Source organism: Diplotaxodon limnothrissa, linkage group LG18 (genome assembly GCF_057381915.1).
Source record: "Diplotaxodon limnothrissa isolate DT_005_m linkage group LG18, D_limnothrissa_male_GT1.1, whole genome shotgun sequence".
Lineage (NCBI taxonomy): Eukaryota > Metazoa > Chordata > Actinopteri > Cichliformes > Cichlidae > Diplotaxodon > Diplotaxodon limnothrissa.
In genome coordinates, this window is record NC_140613.1 from 10,445,984 (window position 1) to 10,468,273 (window position 22,290).

Consider the following 22,290-nt stretch of genomic DNA (forward strand, 5'->3'; position numbering starts at 1 on the left):
TCTTTGTTTTCTTCCTTTCATAGACGTTTCAGTGAGAACACAGTCGCTCAGATGTGGTATTTTGTCAAGTGCATCTACTTCGGGCTGTCAGCCTATCAGATCCGCTGTGGTTATCCCACCCGTGTTCTGGGAAACTTCCTCACAAAGAGCTACAATTATGTCAACCTCTTCCTGTTCCAGGGGTGAGTTATGCAGAGAGAGTTTCATTTCTTCCAGCTGGACAAACATGTCCAAGGCCCTGCTAGCTGCTGCTGCTGGTGCTGGTGAAGCAGAATTGCAAGGAGAATTGTATAGAAACATAAGCATTGGTTTTCGCTCTAGTTATGTTATATTTGATCAGTTTAGCATTTAGAATTTAATTCATTAATGCAGCTGAAACGGTAAGCACTAACATTAAATTTATAATAGATTCATAACAGATCTCTAAAATATGCTGTTTGGATACTTCGATTTATGAGCTTATTACTATATGCATTATTATTACTTATTTGACTGCACAGCTAGATCCAAAGATGTATTAGCTTGTGTTTTAGACTGACCTATTGCTAGCTGGTACTTTCAGCTGCTTCTGTATTTCATCGTCTCTCACCCTTCTGCTTTTTCTTTATTTATCTGATCAACGTGTCTAACATTACATGGTTCACACTGCCTGCCTTGCTGACAGAAACAGAGAGAGGGAGAGAGTTTGCATGTGGAGCCTGCGTGCATGGAAGCTGCAGAGAGAAAGAGAGAGAGCTTGCATATGAGAAAGTTGTGCCTGATGTGTAGATTTTGCACAGCTCTGTTTGCTGATTGAGTTCACCGTTTACCAGCAACAAGAAAATCACCATCAGGCCACTGGGAAGGCCTCCAGATCATGTGTGAACTAAAAAATATGAAAGTCAAGCTATGCATAAAAGGGTGTGAAATTAATAAACACAATACTTTTTCTACCTAATCTATATCCACTTTTCCGCACATCTATAATTGATAACAAAAAATTCATTATTTTTTGGCTAAACTGAATGAAAGAGGAATCTTTGGTGTTATTTCTTCATCATAAAAAAGCCACAAAAATGGGTTTTATTCACTTAATAGCAATTTAATGTGTGTTTTAAAATACATGGCGGGTTACCAGCAAAGAGAAGGGATGTCTCGAAGGAGAGGATGAGCCCAGCAGTGTGAAAACAAATACAGTGCACTGCTGTTTCTTGTATGGTCATGCCGACTTTAATACAAAGGACTGAAACCACACAAAACTATGACTACTATTTAAAATAAAAAATGTATTTAAAATTACAAAAAAATATTTCTAAATCTTTGCATATTGTTTAAAAGTAAGTTATTTAGTGAATTGAAGCAACAGTTGTTGTAATTTGATGCTATATAAATAAAATTGAATTAAATTAAATTGAGTAGTTCCAAAATACTCTACATGTGAAGGCTATGCGCTATGGTATAAAATCAGGAAGCTAAATAAGTTTGGCATGTATGCTGTAGACTAAAGGAGTATCTTGTTATATAGGCAATAATATCATGAGCTTTCACATTATGCCAGATTAATAAAGAAGATATGTGGTTTTCAGTTTCCGTCTAGTACCTTTCCTGACGGAGCTCCGAGCCGTGATGGACTGGGTTTGGACCGACACTTCGCTGTCTCTGTCCAGCTGGATCTGTGTGGAGGACATCTACGCTCACATCTTTATCCTGAAATGCTGGAGAGAGTCAGAGAAGGTGTTTATCATCGTGGCACTAGTGTAGTGTAAAAAAATCTGTTTCAGGGCCAGTGTCTGTCATGTTGGAATTTAAACTGAAATTTACTTTTGTGATTTATGGAGGTAAATCTTATTTATTTATTTATATATATATATATATATATATATATATATATATATATATATATATATATATATATATATATACATACATACATACATATATATATATATATATATATATATATATATATATATATATATATATATATATATATATATATATATATATATATATATATATATATATATATATATATATGTATATATATATGTATATATATATGTATATGTATATATATATGTATATATATATGTATATATATATATATGTATATATATATATATATATATATATATGTATATATATATGTATATATATATATATATATATATATACATATATATATATATGTATGTATGTATGTATGTATGTATATATATATATATATATATATATGTATGTATGTATGTATGTATGTGTATGTATGTATGTATGTGTATGTATGTATGTATGTATATATATATATATATATATATATATATATATATATATATAGTGAAAAATTTGTGCAGAGAGAAAGAGAGAGAGAGAGAGAGCTTGCATATGAGAAAGTTGTGCCTGATGTGTAGATTTTGCACAGCTCTCTGCATTTGTAATAACAAAAGTGAAAATATCTTTATTCACTGCTCTCTCGTAGTTGTTACCCAGTCAGTCTGAAATATATCCCTCCATGAAACTTTTTGCACATTTTTACTTTTACAAATTTGTCAAAAAAAATTGCGTTGACTTTGTTGTTAAAGCAAAGGATCAGGGGGAATTCTGTGTTACGTTCTCCATCTAATACCAGTAACTTATTTCAGTGTCCTCTCTGTCATCCTTCTGCAGAGGTATCCCCAGCCACGAGGCCAGAAGAAGAAGAAAGTGGTGAAGTATGGGATGGGAGGAATGATTGTGGTGCTGCTGATCTGTATAGTATGGTTTCCGCTGCTCTTCATGTCCCTCGTGAAATCTGTAGCTGGAGTCGTCAACACTCCGCTGGATGTCTCGTTTGAAATCACACTGGCAGGCTTTCAGGTGTGGACACAATTTCTTATATAAAATCATTGGCACCTCTTTTCACAGGTCCTTTGTCAAATGTCTAGAGGTAACATTTATGGTTATGTGGTACCTGTGGACTGAGGGAGATATTTTAGTGTATTTAGGGTGGAGGATTTAATGTAGTGTGTTTGTATGTGTGTGTATCAGGCATAGTTTCACGACAGTTACTGCACATTAATCTGTATGAATAAATTAAGTTCACCAGAAACAAGTGCTTGGTTTAAAATCATTAGAGGTGTATTCACCTTTAACTAGACTTTTTTCAAAACGTTGTCTTTCCACAGCCCATCTTCACCATGAGCGCGCAGCAAAAGCAACTGCGGCATGTGACGGAAAAGGAATTTCGCAACTTTGTAGAATATTATAAGAAGAAAGATGTAAGTATACGAAATCAAATACAAATAGAAGATCATAATTTACAAACCATAATGTGTTTTCAATTTGAGAAATAAATACTTTTTTATCTCTGATGTAAAGTAGTTCCCATATAATGCGAGTAGTTCTTTCTCTACTAAAGTACCATAGACAGTAAAAAGGATCGACGTAACAACGATGATGTCATCAACTGGTTTTGGAAGCTTATTTTACGTATTGACTGAGAAGGTCAAGGCTAGCAAATTTGGTTAGCAAGATCCATCCATACCCTTAAATCAGGGGATAAATTTTTCCTGAAGGAAACAAAAAGATATGTACTAATATTCAGTGGAAGATTATAATTAGATAGTTGAATTATAGTTGAATCTGAAACAGTTTTAACAATCAACAGTCCATTTGTGTATGTGTGCATGTTGACCTTAATTTAAACTTGCTTAGCTGACAGATTATTGGTTTAGTGCGACTGAATTATATTTATTCCAATTGTTTGATTTTGTGTTTGGATTAGGACGCCATGCAGTGGCTGGAGAGCTACATTTATGAGGACCTGATCATTGCTCAATTGAAAGGCAGCTCCAACTCTCTGTGGACCATCAGTCCGCCCAGCAGAGCTAGCTTGATAGAGATGTTGAACTCTACTGATGATTTCTCCATCACTGTGTCCTGGTCTGTGCAAAGGTACGCAGGGACAAATGTGTTTCCAGATAGCTAAAACTTTATAATAACTGTTAGTAAAGGGTTAATTAATAAGTAATAAAATTTAAGTTATTTATTTTATCATCATGAAACAAAAAAGATAATTATTAAAGAGCATCGACATCACATTACAAGTAGTGTATGACCAAAGACGTAAGATCAATGACATTCTGGCAAAAGTGCAATAATCACCTCAACTGGCGCCTATCAATGTGGAAGAGTAGCTGCTCTACTCGGAGTCCCTTCCAAAATACTACAGTCCTCACCCCATCTCTAAGGGAAAGGCCAGCCTTCAGAGCACATGTTCCCCTATAGAACTGCCGGGCTTTTACCTGACACCTTTCACCTCAGAGGAGCAATCTTGTGTCCAGTCTATGCTCTGTCTGTTTATATGGACAGAACCCAGGGTGACCAGCTTTTTGTGTGCTGGGCTAAAGCACAAACTGTGCCTCTCCCACTGGATAGTAGGAGCAATTGCCGTGGCCTATACTAACAGGGGTCTTCAGCCTCCTGCTGGCCTGGGGCACGTTAGGGGTCCCCACTACAACCTCATGGGCTCTTTTTAAATCAATTTCCATCCAGGAGGTGTGTTCAGCTGGATGCTGGCCCTCACCTCACACATCTGCACATCTGTTTTACAAGCTAGATGTGACAGCACTTAACCTGGTGCATTCAGCCCTCAGTGTAGGTTCTTCCCAGGTGGGAGCGTCTCCTCTGTGAAATGTTATTGGGGGACAGTTGTCTTCTTAACAGGCATGTCTCGGAATCAGGGAGTCAGTATTTCTCCCACAGTGAGAGATGAAATAAATGCTGTGAAAGAGAACATAAGGTTATGCTCATGCTACTCAAGAGAACTGGGGACCACCCTCCTTGCTATGGAAGTGAGGAAGAAGTGGACTTGTTTTGAATAACATATGACAATGTCAGCCTATTATATAGGGAGGGCCAAGCCACTCCTGACACTGGAGTCACTCAGCCATACATACACATTCATCATACCTTGTTGTCAAAGTTTTTGACCCATAGACATCAGCAAGGGCTAGTTAAATTGTCCCTCATTCACAAGACTTCTCCTCAGTCTACCAGCTTTGTTGCAAATCTGCTTTTTCATAATAACCCCAATTACCTTGCTTCGCATCGAACAACATTTTAATTTTAAATGTAAAGATACAAATTCCTTAAGCATAATTTAAGTATGTTTTTTCTCCTTTAGAAACGCCAGCCTGGGAGCCAAGGCAGAAACAGCATCTGGAAAAAAAACAAGGTTGCTTACAAACGAAGACAAAAACATAAAACAGGACCTTATAGATCTGTTAAAAGATGAACGTAACATAACAGAAGTGTGAGTATAGTATCAGCCACACATTTTCTCTTTACTCTTTGCCAGTTTGTGTTCTCTAGTAACCAGGAGCTGCTAAATGTTCCCCCTCAGCTAAATAATTTTCCCTCTTATTTTCGAAAGTGGCAATTAAAATTTTATGGCTGTACATAAATTAAGTATGGAGAGTATTAGTAAAGCAAGTCCACAGTGACATGTGAAGACAGGTGTCACTTATATGCATTTATTTAACATAATGACTGGAAACAGGGGCAAAACTAACCTAGCAAACAATAAAACCTAACAGCACTTAGTGGTAGCATATTTTTCAACTGACTGGTGTGTTTTGGAGCGAGACAAGGTCTTTTTAAATATAACATAATCTGTATATAAAAGATGGACGAAGCCATGCTGACATCATCCGTTGGTTGTGAAGCATCAATGGATGTTTGTTTTTGTCAGAAAATGTATTAAAATGTGCAAAAAGACAACTTCTTTAATCGATAAACAGTTTGGTGTGATTTGGTTATAAGCGACGAATTCTGGGAAAAATATGTGAATATGTGATGTTTGCTTTGTTAGACTGAAGTGGATTTACAAATCTGTTAAAAAGTAAACATTTTTACAATTAGTAAGGCACGCCTCTATAACATACAAAACCATAATATAATATAATCATTAGAATTGTTATAATATTTATAAAATATTAACTTGCAAGCACTTACAGCTTTTCTTTTCCTGCAGGACACTAACAAATGTTTTCCCTCGCTATGTTCGAGCACCCAGCGATGTGGAGTCCAAACCCGTTGAAAGCCTTTACAGAGGTGCCCGAGTATTTGTCACTGTGTACAGAGTGTTAGAGTGATGTGAATTTTTCATCCTTGTTATTTGATTTGGTAACAGTAAAGAAAAAAAATAGTAAAGATGCTCCATCTCAATAGGAGATGTAGTAGATTAGAATTTCTGACTATTAAATATCAAAACATATTCATGCTTTTCAAAAAGTACATAAGCCATTTTATTTAATGGGTGAGTAAATTTCTTTAACATCAATTTATATACTTACTTTTGATGGACAAAGCTTTTGTATATTTTTTTCCAAAATAAATCTGATTTACATTTTCTGACAAAACTTCTTTATTTCTTTATCGTAGAAACGGACGGTCGCCCAGACTATTATGACATTAAGGTGAAATTGAAGAGAGCTAATGACAGCAATGATAAAGAATGGTGGATCGTCCATCAGACAGAGCCTAGCAAGACCAATCTAACCAATCTAAAGTCTGCAGGCCTGGAACTGTTCGTATTCAGCGACCAAGTCAGCCCGCCCAGTTTGGGCTTTCTAGCTGGATATGGGTACGTGGTTTGTGATATTCTGTTGTGTATTTCAGTGAAATGTTTGTGTTTATATGTAAAAAATTATATTATGAAAGTTACTGAAAATTGTACAGCCAGTGGGTTAATAGCAGTTATAGCAGAAATAAAGAATAATGAGAGGAGTCACAAGATAAGTAAGGATAGGAACTGATGCTTACTGATTGAAACTAATCTGACTGATTAATTTCATTTCATATCAGACTATTTTAATGTATTTAAAACCAGTTTGAATGTTTAGTTAAAGACACTGACACAGAATAGGCAGACTGTGTTGGTGGACTATATTTGCTTCACTGAGCTTTTGTTACCAAATTGTCACATTTCCCTTTTTTCATGCGAGACACACCCTTATCAGCAATAAATGAAATATTACATGTTTTACATTCATTTCTACTATGCGAGATTTGTGAATGTTACTTTGACATGTATAAAATACCTAATGTTGTTCATAACTGGGGGCGGTCTCTTATTCGAAAGTGAAAAACATTTTTTAAAGATATCTAACAAAAAGGTAACTAGAATTGTTCTTGGTTCGTTTGATTTCTCATCCAAGAACCTTCTTGAGTGAAGTTGAAGCAGTGCATCATGGGAAGCCCCCAGCAGCCTAGGCTTATTGCAGCATAACTAAGGGAGGATTCGCCTGAGTTCTTTTTTATGTGTATATGATACAAAATCAAAATGTAAAGACAAATGACCAAAAATGGGGTTACGGCTGGATGCTGATGAGACAGCGTGGGATCGATTCATATACTTTTTCTTCACAAAAATTAACCGAATCCTTTGGCAGTTGGGATACAGAACAATCAAATTATTTTCTTAGAATATCATAGAGAAGTACAGCGTTCACAGCTTTTGTCAAATATCATATGTTTTACCTTTTTGATACATTATATTTGGATTTCTAGTCAGGGAAATAAGAATTTAAAAGAATCCAAAATCTGAATGTTTTCTTCTTCTCCTTCCTGTTTAGTATCATGGGCCTGTACGCCTCTGTGGTTTTGGTCATCGGCAAGTTTGTGCGCGAGTTCTTCAGTGGCATTTCCCACACCATCATGTTCGAGGAGCTGCCCAACGTGGACCGCATCCTCAAGCTGTGCACCGATATCTTCCTGGTGCGAGAGACGGGGGAGCTGGACCTGGAGGAGGACATGTACTCTAAACTCATCTTCCTTTACCGCTCGCCAGAGACTATGATCAAGTGGACTCGGGAGAAAACTCAGTGAGGGAAACTTTAATGAATGAAGTTGAATCAGATCTTTTCAGAGACACTGGATAGTCGCTCTGTTGGTGTGAGCAGCTGTTTTAGCCTCCAAAGCAAATGAAGGCCAACTTTATCCTCGTCAGCTGAGCTCGGGCGGCAGTGATACAGTGTTAGCTCCAAAGGGAAACACCTTTTTATTTGGACTTATAAACTGGGGTATTTTTTACTCATTAATGACAACCTTGACTGTCACAATTAATAAATTTGAGCACAGATTTCCAGGTGCTGTATTTATCTTGCAAAGGTTTTGCCTCCAGTGGATAAAATAAGCAGGCGGTTTTCAGTTCGAGGTGTTTAGGCGCAATTTTCCTGAAATTAAAAGACAAAAAGTCCCTAATTTCTCTTCACATCTGTCCCTAATATTTTCAAAATCGCATGGTAGGTGGAGAGAAACAGTAACTGGCTGCAGCATTACTCTTTAAGGGCTTCCCACTGACAAATAAGTGGACAACAACGACCACACAAGCACAATCACATATTTTACCAACTGGAACGTTTGGATTTTGAGACTGTGCAATGCTGAGCTGCCGTTCCTATAAGATTTTTAAGAATGTGGAGCAAGGGAAATTTGACTTTCAGACATCACGATTACTTTTTTTTTTTGTTTTTTTAAAGAAATGTCAGAGGCCACTCTGGAAACAAAATGCAAAACAAAAGATTACCAGACAATCTTTACTTGCCTTATTTTGTTTGTATGAGAAGAACTGAAACTCTTACGAACTACATACCTTTCTCAGGAAGAGCTGTTTTCACAGATAATCATTGTATGTTACGGTAATATGTAGGCTTTTGTGGATCTTAAAAAACATGATATTGTAGAAAAGACGAGAACTATTTAAATGGCATGAAATAAAATGTGGAAACTGTTCGGAGTTTTACTGCACAGTGACACAGTTAAAAGCTGTATTAAAGAAGGACTTTTTTCCTGCAGAGATTGACATTTTTTTGTCATTCATCAACATTTTGAATCATCTGCAAGCCGGTTTGAGTCGAGAGCAGCAGAGGTCTGGTTTTCTACATCAGGGTAATGTGCTTCGGGCGGTAGACTCTTTGACTTGTGGACCTCGCTGGCACCCACAGCTGTGCATCCAGTCATCAAAGAAGAAACACACAAAGGGCTGAGACTTGGAGCCCTTTGGTCCAAACTATGCATTAGAGGACATTTAGCATGAGTGAAAACCTTAATTATTGCCATGACTAATTTGCAATACTTGTACATAGGGGTTACATTAAAGGGAAAGGTCGCAGGGGAATGAAATGTGAAAATTGAACTTGTATGTTAAGGCAATGTCCAAAAATCTTCAAATAAAACATGTGGAAAGGTGTGGCGTTTTTTGCACTCGGCTGTTGTGTGTGTGTGAAGATGGTCTGTAAGTCTGGGGGTCACATTAGTGGGTTTTAACAGGATTGTGATGGAAAAGAGCTGCAACATGCGTGGCTTGGACCCCCCCCCCTTAAATTGTAGCTTCTCATGCTTAATTTCATTTTAGCATATCAGTTTCTCTCTTTTGATTTGTGATAATTTATTTTTTTATTGTGTGTCATGACAATTCTCCAAAGTTACAGTCCTGTAGTTCATGGTAAAAATGGGTAGTGGAAGATAAAAGAAAAGAGATAATAATGGGACAGATGACTAAATAATAGGATATTTTATGAAACGTGTGTTAGAGGTAAGTATACAGTGCACTCACGATGTTTGAAACAAAGACAATTTTTTGTAGTGTAATTTTGCAACTGGAGGCCGCAGTTAAGGTGTAGCAAAGCAACTCCAGGGTGGAGACTTCTGGCAGATATCGGCTGTAAAGAGTTTGTTTTCAAACATTAAAAAATACTCTTTAAATTTATGTTAGTTTGTCCCATTATTTTAATGGGAAAAAGTGTGTAAAAATGACTGCAATTCTTAAACAGCTCGTGCAAAATTGTTGTATAATCCCTTGAATTAGAGCTGGAAGTCTCCACTTTAATCATATTGATTGATTTACAATTAACTGTAATGGTGGGCAAAGGCAAAACTGCAAAAGGGCACTGTACATGTGTTCTGTATCTATGCACACTGTCCTGCAGAGTTACAGTGAGAAGATATGGAGATACAGAGAAGAGTTAGTCCTTCTCCTGATTTCCTTTTTGTGTGTGTATGTGTTTATCGCAGTTAAATTTTTCAGATCATCAAACAAATGTAAATATTAGAGAAAGACAACACAAGTCTTGCCTACTGCACCCCCAGTTAGAGATACACCAGAGTTCATTTCTGCTCTAACCACACCCAGGCCTGATTACTGCCACACCTGTGCTCAATCAAAAAATCAAATGGAGCAGACTCAAAAGCCAGAAATCATGCTGCATTCCAAAGAAAACTCAGGAACTGAGAATGAGAAACAACATAATTAAGATCTTTCAGTCGTAAAATGTTATAAAGCCATTTCTAAAGCTGTGGGACTCTAGTGAACCTCAGTGAGCGCCATTATCCACAAATGGCGAAAAAACTGAACAGTGGTGATGCTTCGCGGGAGTGGCCGGCCGACCAAAGTTAACCCAATAGTATAGCGAAGACTCATCCAAGAGTTCACAAAAGACCCCAGAACAACATCCAAAGAACTGCAGGCCTCACTAGCCTCAGTTAAGGTCAGAGTTTATGACTCCACCATAAGAAAGACACTGGATGAAAATGACCTGCATGGCAGAGCTCCAAGACAAAACCCCCCACTGCTGAGCAAAAGGAACATAAACCTCGTCTCAGTTTTCCCAGAAAACATCTCGATGATCCGCAAGACTGAAGGGATCTTCCGAAGCTGAACTCTTTTGAAGATTTGAGTCCCGTTACGTCTGGCGTAAAACTAACACAGCATTCAAAAAAGAAACATCATGCCAACAGTAAAATACGGTGGAGGTAGCGTGATGGTGTGGGGCTGTTTTGATGTCTCAGGACCTGGAAGACTTGCTGTGGTAAATGGAACCATGAATTCTGCTGTCTACTAAAACATCCTGAAGGAGAATGTCCAGCCATCTGTCCATGACCTCAATCTGGAGTGCATTTAAGTTCTTCCGACATCCACTCTCAGTAAACACAACTTGTTGCTGAATCCAAGAATGCTAGCTACAGCTCTGTGAAGAAACCTATATATAAACAAGATTGAGAAACACTGCTTACTTCTCAGGGTCATGAATGTTGCAATGACGTCGTCTGACCACACACGGCATACAGCAGGCACATGGGGAGAGGAGCCATCCAGCTTGTTATCAGCAGACAGTTGCTAGGGAAACGGCATTCATGATTTGGGGTACATTAGTGTACACTATGAGTAATTAGAACATCTGTTAATGATATAAACAGGTTATGGAGTAACATATACTGCCTTTCAGGAAAACGTTTCTCACTAAACAAGACAATGCCAAACTACATTCTGCACGTTCTACATTAGGACAACAGTAGAGCTCCATAGTAAGAGTCTGGATGCTAAACCCCTCAGACTTGTCACTCATTGAAAGCAGTTGGCATATTGTGGAATGAAAACAAGAACTAAACACAGATGAAATCTGATATCAAGAATGCAAAAAATATTTTATACTGAAACCATGGGGAACAGTTCCTGAAAAGTTAACGCGATTCTTTTGTTGAACCTCTTGAATTAAAGCTGAAAGTTCATATTTCAGTTGCATATTGATTGTTTATGCTTGTATGCACATTCTATGCATGTGGTGCTGTGCAGAGAAAAACAGAAGTTTGATGAGGAGAAAAACAAAATCTAGCTAATAGAAAATGTGTCATGCGTAAGTGGTTTGAGTGTGGAAATATTAGGTTTGCATTTGTGGGAAGATTCCTTGAGTCTCTTATCTTTTTAAATTTGAAGTTTTGCTTCATCATGTTTTAACACCTGTAGAATCCATAATTTGGGGGAAGGTGGGTGAATGCGATTGAAAATATAAAGACCTAGAAACTAAAAAGGACTAAGCCCTAGAAAAAAAGATTTGTCAGCGGTATTTAATTATTAAATTGGGAATCTGTATATCAGCTCAAAACTAAGTCAAACTAAGTCCGATGCACAAGACTCTGTTCTAATAACCCACACATGAAACAACTTCTTATTTTTGTCTGCTAATTTGTTTTCCACTCAAGTCCAGCTTTGATCCACCTAATGCACAGATGCACTGGAGTCATTCAGTATGAGAGGCATCACAAAAAGAGCATGAATGGGTATACATTAAATATCGCTTAACAGAGAGAAAGCATTAGCCTCATCAAAGATAAATAGGTCTTAGGAAGCTACACAGTCATTACATGTCTGTGAGCCATTTTGGTGCAGACATCTGCAGCCGCTGTTAGACTCGCTGATATGGAAAATCTGTTTGCTAACTCATTTAAGAAAATGTACAGAGACCATAAAATGCCACACAACGGAAATGTTTATTGATGCATGTGCAAAGTTTGAAGATATGACTTTGAGGAATATACAATAAGTCAGCAACAACACAAATTTAAAAATGTAAACAATCCCTTTAGTAGTGATATTGTTTTATATTATTGGCATTTAGGTGATATTGTACTTATTGTGGGCTTTTCACATTTACAGCCCTGAAATCTTCACTGAATGGTCCCCTTTTTATTAGTATACTATCTTTAATTTTAGAGGAAATTAAGAAATAAAGACACAGCCATGACTATTTTATTATAAGGTAACACAGAGCTGGAGGTAGACAGGAAAACAGTCTACAGCTGGCTACAAGCTGCATTATGTCTTATTTTTAAAATACTCACAAAAAAGTAGAGAGAGCTGATGCTGAAGATGACAGCGTGACCCATTCTTAAGCTTTAATATCGACAGATTTATCATAGATTTTATTTTATTTAATCGTTCCGTTATTGCAAACATGCATTATAACAATCTGATTGCATATTGCTCCAGTAACATTTTCAGGCTATAGTCATGAATACTGAATAAATTAACTCTGTACAAATAAACACCTATACACTGATCAAGTCTTTGTGTGATTTGAATATACCTATAGTAATTTTACACTCTACCCGCAAACAATAACAGCAAAATTTACAGCTTCACAAGAGACGAGAAATAATAGAACATGTACATACAACAGGCTGAGGATCCACCTCGAGAGATTACACAAAATAAAAGGCTGTTCAAACTCAGGTTGACGCCAACACCTACTGAACTGTTTGGGGTTTTAAAATTTATTTTTTTCTTATTCTTTTTTTTTTTTGCACATTTAAGATCAGAAAGCCACCCATCAGGATATCAGAGCTCAGAGGTTGTTTAACTCATACAGAGAGGGTGTACTGGTGGCAGCAGATGGTAGAGTCGGTGCTCTGGAGGCTGAAGGCTAACACAGCCCGCCTTCATAGTCATCCTCCTCTTCCTCTGGAGCTGGTGCCCCACTAGCACCACCCTGTGGAGCAGCAGCAGTCTTCTTCTTCTTTCCTCCTCCTCCTCCAGGTACCCTCAGGGAAATAGCCAGTTTGGCATACTGTGAGGGGGAGGGGGAGTGTCATTAGCCGTCAGATTTAAAGCCCCTCAATATTTATGCTTTAATCAACTATTTTAAAACGAATAACAAAACCCATAAACACATTTCCTCCTTTGGCAGTGTTGAAATATGGCATCGTTTAAATCAAAATCTAATGACAGCTGTTAATCTAATCCATCCACAACAAATCAACACAGTCCTAATGAAGTTGTCAGTATATAACATCTAAGTCCACACAGGATTTATTTTCATCTTTCATCTTAGGTGATTTTAACATCACCTAAGACAGATAATAATGTCAATCCCACCTGGACCATGACAGCTGTTCCTGCTGCATCTTTAATCTTCTAAAATACAGAAGTTTAATTAGAAATATTTCAGACCTGTTCAGATTTGAGTAGAAAGGTTCATTAAAAGTAAGAGATGGATGGTTAGAATGTAGAAACAGACTACATTTCAAACAGATAGCTAACAATCAAAAAAGGTGAATAACCGAATACTTTAAACAACTAAACTAAAGCCTAACATACTACAAAGACAGCTAAAATGTCTGCCTTACAGAATGAGTGGAAATATATCTTGAAACACTGAGTAGTTGTTGGAGTATGAAGGAGCAACCAAAAGTATTGGACTAAAGGTAACAGCAGTGAGCTAGAAGTTGGTTTGAAGTTGTTAATTAAAGCTGATAAAGTATTAAGTGTGTTAAATGAAGCATTAATATAATCAACTCCTCCAAGGAGGTGAGAGCATTTATACTTGTGTGCTGCTTGGCTCCCCTATTCTGCAATTTCACCACCAAAACACCACCTGGTGGCGGGGTTTCTCTCTTCTTGCTGATTCAAACAATGGCAGCTGAAGTAGCTTGAATCATTCAAACTGAGTGGTTCAATCACAGCTGCTGCAGTCTGCGTTGATCCAGTGTGTAGTTACAGTACATTTCAAGGGAGGTGCACTTCCAGTCATGGCATAGGTTTTCAGAAAGATTTGGGGGTAACCCTGTATCTACAGAGTAGATGAGACACAGTAGTAATAGCCCTGGATCTGGTAGAAGGAATTATTTGAAGCACCCGTCACAGTAGCACATAGGTCAAAATTTGACATTTTGTGTCATCTTTTCAAAAAAACATGTTAAATTGAAATAAGAAAAACTGGACACCATCTTGATGTTCTCAAAGAAACTTTCTCCAACTCATCTGGAACCAGGGCACCAACTCATGTGTGGTGTGGGGGAAATTTTCAGCCTTAAGACAGGTATTAAGCCTCGGATTGCTTTACAGATGGTTAAAACACTGTGTGGAACAGTGATAGCTGAGGACATTCATTATTTTCCACCTTACTCTGTAAAGGCTATTAATTATATATCTAAGGTAACAGAGAAAAACCTGCAATCATGAATACAATGGCTAAAATTCATTTTTATTGTTTGGATTATCTTGACGTTATTTTGGCATTCAGCAAAAAAAATAAAAAAATTAAAAAAATTAAATAAAATATATAGACAGACAGGCGGACGGACGGACGAATGATAAGCCTAATGTTCTGGAAACTTAGCTAACACGTCAGACGTCGCTGCATTATCACAACGGGGCCAGAAGTCTACCATAATCACAAACCACAACAATGAAACCTTAGTACTCACATCATTGTCCATGTACTTCAGCAGAGGTGAGTTACACACGCGATAGACCTGGTCCTCATCCTGCTCATCATAGCCCTGAAGTAACGTCTCCATGGCAACACAATCTTCGCTTCCACTATAGCCAGGCAGGCTGGAGGAGATCAAGCAGTACATCATGTAACCATCTTTAAAGTAAGTGGCAGCAGCGTTACACCATGAATGTGACATCAAGGGTCAAACAAAGTAAGAAGCGAGCCGGTTCTTTCTCTGGTCTTTGATGTTTTGATGAGGATGCGGAATATTTTCCTGCCAGGCTGGCTCGAGGAGACTTTAGTCTCTTCTAACTTCATAATACAGATGGCAATGAAGTGTAGGTGAATTGGCTTACCTGTAACTTTCTCTGACACATTTATCAGCTGCTACGTAGTCGCCTCTGTGAAGATGAACCAGTACTTGAGCAGTTGTTTTCTAAGGAAGAAAAAAAAAAACATGATTTAAATGATATGAAAAAATTAAAAAAGGAAATCTCTTATATGATCGTTTCAGGTGCACAGTGCTGGCTATGAGCATGGCTGTCCCACCCGCCTGCTCTTCAAACCACTGCTTTATGAGGAGCAGACAATGAAAAGAAAGTTGTCTTAAAAACGTGATTGACTTAAAGGCAGAGAAGATAAACCAGATTAAGAGAAACACCACAACATTGCCTACAATGGAAACCTGATTGTTGCACTGCTGATAAACTGTGCAAAAAAGATGTACATGATATAAAAACAAACAGCTGAGCCACCTTGAAGCACATCGGGAAGTTCTCGATCTCTTTGTACATATTCTTTTCTTTCTGCAGGGCGACTGCCGCTTCGTCCAGCCTGGTTAGAAAGGCCAGAAAAAGGCTGATGAGGAGCAGGTTTACAAACACATCACTGACATGAAATATATCAAACAGGCAAGAAGAGAAATCAAAGGAAATTCATTTACCAAGCCCAGCCTTCAAGGTTACCATATCTGATCCTTGGTAATATATATGTGTAAAACCAAAGATGAGTGTTAACATCCCATCCACCATTATTTCCCTTTACCTTTTTAACCTGACCAGAAGTCTGGAGGCTTTTCCCAGCAGTTCTACTGCCTGACGTAGGCGATCCTCATTCTACAAAACACAAAAAAAGGATAAAACAGCTGACTGAACCCCCCCCAAAAAAGCTAAATTATTAAATCTTTGTTGATATCCATACCTCAAATACACCTGCTGCCTTCTGATACAAGTCCACAGCTTTCTCCAGGTTTATAGGCTCTATCAGTCTGAGGAGGAAAAATGTGTTTTAGGAAACACTCTTTTTCAGTCGGAGTATTTTTTGTTAGAATTGAAAGTCAGTTTCTGAGAATAAAAAGTTAACGTAAGTATAATAAACAGCACGTAAATATGCATAATGGCAGTAACAATGCAAGCATTAATTCTCATCACAATAAAGCGATCAGACTTGTGCCATAACCAGCAGCTGGCAGCTTATAATGTTAATAGTTAAAATGATCTTCAGCCTATCTAACATTGCTCCATTGTGAGGTGACAAAATGGATCGAATAAAAAAAAAAATTAAAATTCTGCATATTAGCTATACCAGTGATTCCCAAAATGTGGGTCGTAGCTCCCAGGTGGGCTGCAAAGGAGCTGCAGGTGGGCCATGAAGTGATTTACAAGAAATCGGTTTTATATTATTTACTTTAAAACTGCCATTAGATATTTAGAAATCATTTTTAAAAAGATATAGAATGAATAAATCAATGTTGTGAAATTTCAAAATTAGATGATTAATTTTCTGATCTATTTTGATCCTGAAAAATCAATAGTAGAAAAAACTAACATGAAGATGGTGCCAGAAATAAAGCTGCTAATGCAGAAGCTCAAATTAATAATTTAAAACACACACAAAAAAAACCTTTAAATTCTTGTGTTAGCCTTGTGTGATGTGATAGTGTGTTTAAAGGTTTGGGAGATCCATAGAAAACGTTCATATTTTAAAATGGTAAGGCTCTGTCTTAAGTCTGGGGACGGCTGCACTACAGAATTAGAATTAAGAGTTTCCTTAAATTTCTGCAGCACTTTATCACAGTCAAAATTTAGCTTTTAGTTAGCTGTGGGCATAAATATAATGCTACAATTATCCTGTTCTTAATTATATTCTCATTGCATCTTTTTAATTACTAAAGAACCCAACAAACCTATTCATCCAATAGCTAAAACACTTGTACTTTGGCAGTGAATGTATGGTGCATATAAATTAAGATGAACTTTCTCATTAATCAGTTATCAGGCAGACTTCTGAAAGGTGTTTATCAAATACATTCATATCGCCATTCCAATGAAAAAAATATGCTTAACTGGTCAGCACTGATCAGCAGAGTAAATTAAGGTATTATTTTTACTTTCCAGCCCGGTCCAGAGCCATGGCAGCAGTGTCCGGTGTCCCGTTCTCCATGTACATCATGCAGGCTTTCTCTATGTACTGGATGGCCTCTGGCATTTTCTTTTGTTCCTGATGCAGTGCAAACACAGCAGAGTTACAATTGTGCTACTGAATCATTATCTCCATCTGTTTTATTATGACTTCACTGTGTGGTTTTAGAGTGGTTACACTCACCTTCATCATCATACCAGCCTGTTCAATAGCCCTGAGGAAATAAGAGTTTGAATCAAACAGGTGTTTCCAAGTTTGCAGCTGCTTCAATATTACAGGTTATTAAGCATTATACTTACTTTGCAGCATGAAAAAGCCTGAAGGACAAGCTAAGGAAATAGCCAAACAAGAGTGAAACTGTGTCATGCTAACAAATATATGGCTTAAAATAAATCAGATTACATTCTCCATTAATAAAATGTTAAACCCCTGATACAAACTTCCCACAGTCTAAAGTGACTTTAACTCTTCTTAGCAAAAATCAACAAGTTGCTAGAAATCTTCCTCAGAGGTTTGGGTCCTTGAAGACACAGCAGGATTACAGTTGTTACAAATTTCTGGGCAGCACCTTACAAATGCAATTCTACTGTTCAAACTTTGTCCCAGAGGTGCTCTGTTGGATTAAGACCTCCTTCGATTTTTGACACAAGGCAAAATGAATCCATGCCAACGTATAAAGTGCTCATGAAATGAAAACCCATCAGAATCAGGGGTGTAACAATTCTTCGAAGCCAGATTTGTTTTACCAGGGTTTGATGGCAGGGTTTTAGCTCAAATCTTAGTTTTCCTTGAGAGGTTGAATAACAAAATACATATGGGAAAATAATCAGTTTGCCACAAATCTTGTCACTTAATTATTTCATTATAAACTGATGACATTTCAATATTTCTACGCAATATCTCCACGTGGGTCTCACAGTATGGAATGACAGAATTATAATATATTGTGTATATTTTTGCCAGAGTTTTGCTGGTCTTGGTTTTAGAGTTGTTACACCCCTAGTGAGAATAACTATGGTACGCTGTTAAATCTGCGATAAGCAGGCACCCTGAACCCAGCTAAAACAGGACCCAGGGTGCAGGGTTAAAAACGGTTACACCCTACACTGCCTGCACGCTTTGTGTTTCTGTTGTCTGAGCCGCTAACAAAGTGGCTAGCGATTGCACAGAATATATGCAGACTTGTGCCTTTCCTTTGATCAGGAAAGGATACGTTTTGTTTTCTGTGTGGTACTCAGCTTCCTTCAGATAAGCATCCTTTGCTTGTTCATACTGCTTGGCATTCTTGAAGCACACAGCTAGAAACAAAGCACAGAGGTTAGCTCACTGTGAAATTATATATTTGTAATATAATGATAAGAAAAAACACTCCAGTTTTAAGCAATAGTGTCGTTTCGTGTTTTACCTGCTTTGGCGTATTCTGATGCAGCACTGTCAAAGTCAGGCTTCCACTTTGTCAGACTCGTTTTTAAGCTGTAAACACACCACGAGGAACAAATAATACAATTATAATTCGATGGATAAATAACCATAAAGTCACTTTATGTCGCATAACCTTTCAACAGAAAATACACAGTGGCCTTACAGCTAGCTAACGTGAGTAGTAAAACTACAGAGCAGGAAATAATCGTTTTTGTCCTGGCTCACCATTTCTCCGCTTTGGCTATGTGCTCGTGCGCTTCGTTTATCTTCTGAGCAGCCATTATGTTGATCGATCAACTCGGTTATGAGGAATATGTTATTGATAAACGACTATGGATGTCGCTTCGTCGATGTTTGGATTACCAGGAACTCCTCCTCGGCCGCAACGTCACTGTCGCAGGTTACGGATGCCGCATTGGACCAAAAAACAGCAACAACAGGGAATGCGAAAATCTGGCTCTAGTACTGTAATGCAGCTAGAAAATTTGCTTTTTGTTTTTTTTTAATGAAAAACTATACAATCAGATCCACAATAGCACATTTTTGGGGGGCAATATCCCCTCTGTTCACCACCACAGTGGATTTTTAAATGTAATTTCCACGCCCTCGCTTTAAAACCAAGTCATTTATAAGTATTAAAACAACAATAGCCTTTGCTCAAAGTCTGGATTATGAATTTGGAAGCAATTACAAGAAAGTCTGGTGACGTGGGAGCCTACAGTGTGGTTTCAAATTCCAGGAGTTTCACAAAGCTTCAGTCTAATGTTTGCTGATAATATGTTTTGTAAATATAAAGAAAAATAGAGTGCTAAATTAATGCAGGATTAAAAGGGCCTTAACTTAACCCTCCATGACTAACAGGTCTAACAGAACACCATGACACTACCAGTGTTTGGTAAGGTTGCAGGCACAACAAAAGAACCATCCACAGATAATTCTTTAACTTTCCATCAGGGAGCGAATAGGCACTGTTAAGTCAGGGCATTGGCCCATTGATTATCTTCAGTTCGCAGTGTATTTATTTAAGTCTCTTGTTTTCATTCAGAAATTTCCAATCACATACTGGTTCTGTACTTTTTTTTTTTGTTATTTTTTCGTAGCTGAGGACAAGTGAAGGCGCAGGAGGCTATAGCAACTTGACATAGTGGGCCTCTTTAACATTTTCCAGATGTGTGCGGAGTGAATGTATGGAACCCATACATGTTAATACCATTGGCAAAGCACCAGATAGTCAGTCTGCCATGCTTATGAGAACTACGTCAAACTTTATAGGACAGTGCTCCTTTGTTCTCTTTGTCAAACTGCACTTTCCCTTGTGGTCTTTACATTTTTTTCCTTGCCAAACATTAAATGAAATATACTTGAACAGAATTCCTGAGAGTTTTATATCACTCTGAGAAAACAGAACATCTTGCATTGATTCTCCACACTTACATTGGATATTCACAGTCCTGTTTGTTGGACTGCAACCTCAGGTCAAATAAAACTTGTACATATCACAAATTTACCTAAAGGGGCTTTAAAAGGGATCAAGAATCTCAGTTGTGATACAAAAAGAAAACGTTTTTTTTTCATGGTGAAAAGAAAGTATATCCGCCCCCTTTTCTAAGGTTTTACATCTCAGGATATTGCAAAAAAGCAATTAGTCATTTGTAGGTCTTAAATTTAAATGAATACAGCTTGATTCCATGTTTTGGCACTGATCACCACCTGCACTCATGTATATATCTTTCTACGTAGCACTTTTAATTCTTATTCTCATGTATATATCTCATGTATATCTCATGCATATATCTTTCTACGTAGCACTTTTAATTCTTATTCTTACTTTTATTTTTTCATGTCTATTTAAGCGCAATTTATGACAGCATGTTTGCACTGAAGCACCGCAGCAATTTCCTAATGTTGTAAACCTGCTCAACATTTGGCAATAAAACCCATTCTGATTCTGATTCTGATTCTGATTGAATTGAACAACAAAACATGATGTATTACATTGTGCCATTATTTAAGTAAATGTAGAAACTGTGTGTGAAAAACTGAATGCACCCCATGATTCAGTAGCACCTTTTATAGGGATAGTTTGAAGCAATAATAAAGGTTTGCGGGGCATCATTTTATTCACAGCTCTCTTAAGGTCTCATTGGAAAACTGTGATCAGATTGAATTCCAGACTTTGACTGTGACATTGCAACACCTTTATTATTTTCTTTTGTCAGCCATTGTGTTATATGTTGGGCTCACTCTCCAGTTGTATGACCAATTTCAGTCAGACAGATGGCTTCACAATTGACTTCAGAAAACTTTGGTATACAGAGTTCATGATCAACTCAATGACTGCAAGGAGTCCAGATCCTGTGGTTATGAAACAAGCCCAATCTGCAGCCGTGCTAACATTTGGTGTGAGGTGTTTGTGCTGATATGCTGTGTTTGGTTCTGCCAGACATGCCACAAGACGTCTGGTGGTTTATTCTGAGGCAGTTTTCCAAACCAATGCCGTGCTGTCTTCCTTTTAGAGAAAAGATGCTTTTTCCTGGCAAACTTTCCAAACAAGCCATACTGGTTCACTCTGTTTCTAATTGTACTGTCATGAACTTTTAACATTTAACATGCTTACTGAGGTCTGTGGAATTTGTAGTTCTTGTTTTTTTCCCTGAGAGTCCCTGAGCCTGTGCTTAATTTGCTTAATTTGCTTAGACATCCACTCTGGATACAAACTGACAGCTGATATCAATGTTTTCCACTTGTTAATAATCTTTCTCGGTGTAGAATGATGGAATTCAGTGAAATTCATATGGACTTAGAACCTTTTCAAGACTGATGGGAAGCAACAATTGTTTCTGTAAGATCAGTGTTGATGTATTTCCTTCTTGGCATTGTGTTAACACACACCCGAATGCTCCAGACTAGCAAACTGCCAAAACGTCTGCTTTTATAGAAATCCTCAAAGTTGCTGGTGATTAAATAATCAAGGGCATTCAATTATCAGGATCTGACCTCTACTTACCCTCTTAATTCTTTTGGGAGAAGGGAGGGTGTACTTATTTTTACCATGTAACCTCTACATTTTGACTTAATTTTTGTTAAATAAATAATTACATGGTATAATATGTCATGTTTTGTAATTCTTCTGAGGCTGTATTTACCCAATTGTAAGACCTAATAAGGACCAGATTATGCACTGAAATCTTATAATTGATATAACTGACATCCTCTTATAATTGACATTATCAATTATAAGAGGATGTCTCTCTACATGCAGGCCTAATATTTGGTGCCTTTTTAATGAAAACGTTTAATAAATCAAAAATAACATGTAAAAGTAATACAGTCTGATTACAAGTGATTAAGCGGTCTCTGGTTATAATTTTATAAAATTTATAAAAATAGAAATCATAGCCACCGGAAGCGGAAATGACATCACGATGGCCCCGGT

At 37.4% G+C, this 22,290-nt stretch overlaps 2 protein-coding genes across 2 annotated transcripts in view; one reads left to right on the forward strand and one right to left on the reverse strand.

Moving 5' to 3' along the window:
• The window catches only part of piezo2b (piezo-type mechanosensitive ion channel component 2b), a 90,007-nt gene extending 81,549 nt beyond the window's left edge, over window positions 1-8,458 (forward strand). Inside the window, exons 44-52 of the mRNA XM_085377047.1 lie at window positions 24-182; window positions 1,566-1,713; window positions 2,644-2,832; window positions 3,141-3,233; window positions 3,740-3,909; window positions 5,141-5,269; window positions 5,990-6,069; window positions 6,400-6,601; window positions 7,593-8,458. Coding sequence (XP_085233173.1) covers window positions 24-182; window positions 1,566-1,713; window positions 2,644-2,832; window positions 3,141-3,233; window positions 3,740-3,909; window positions 5,141-5,269; window positions 5,990-6,069; window positions 6,400-6,601; window positions 7,593-7,845 — 1,423 coding nt within the window. The 3' untranslated portion in view covers window positions 7,846-8,458. The remainder of the gene's footprint in view (window positions 1-23; window positions 183-1,565; window positions 1,714-2,643; window positions 2,833-3,140; window positions 3,234-3,739; window positions 3,910-5,140; window positions 5,270-5,989; window positions 6,070-6,399; window positions 6,602-7,592) is intronic.
• Window positions 8,459-13,067: 4,609 nt separating this feature from the next.
• On the reverse strand, window positions 13,068-19,229 carry napgb (N-ethylmaleimide-sensitive factor attachment protein, gamma b). Its single transcript, XM_085377977.1, has 12 exons — window positions 19,080-19,229; window positions 18,838-18,905; window positions 18,646-18,730; window positions 17,732-17,749; window positions 17,616-17,646; window positions 17,401-17,510; window positions 16,212-16,278; window positions 16,056-16,126; window positions 15,767-15,845; window positions 15,368-15,447; window positions 15,001-15,130; window positions 13,068-13,361 (listed from the first exon to the last, which is right to left on the reverse strand). The coding sequence occupies exons 1-12, from the start codon at window positions 19,133-19,135 to the stop codon at window positions 13,218-13,220; spliced, it is 939 nt and encodes a 312-aa protein (XP_085234103.1). The 5' UTR covers window positions 19,136-19,229; the 3' UTR covers window positions 13,068-13,217.
• Window positions 19,230-22,290: the final 3,061 nt, after the last annotated feature.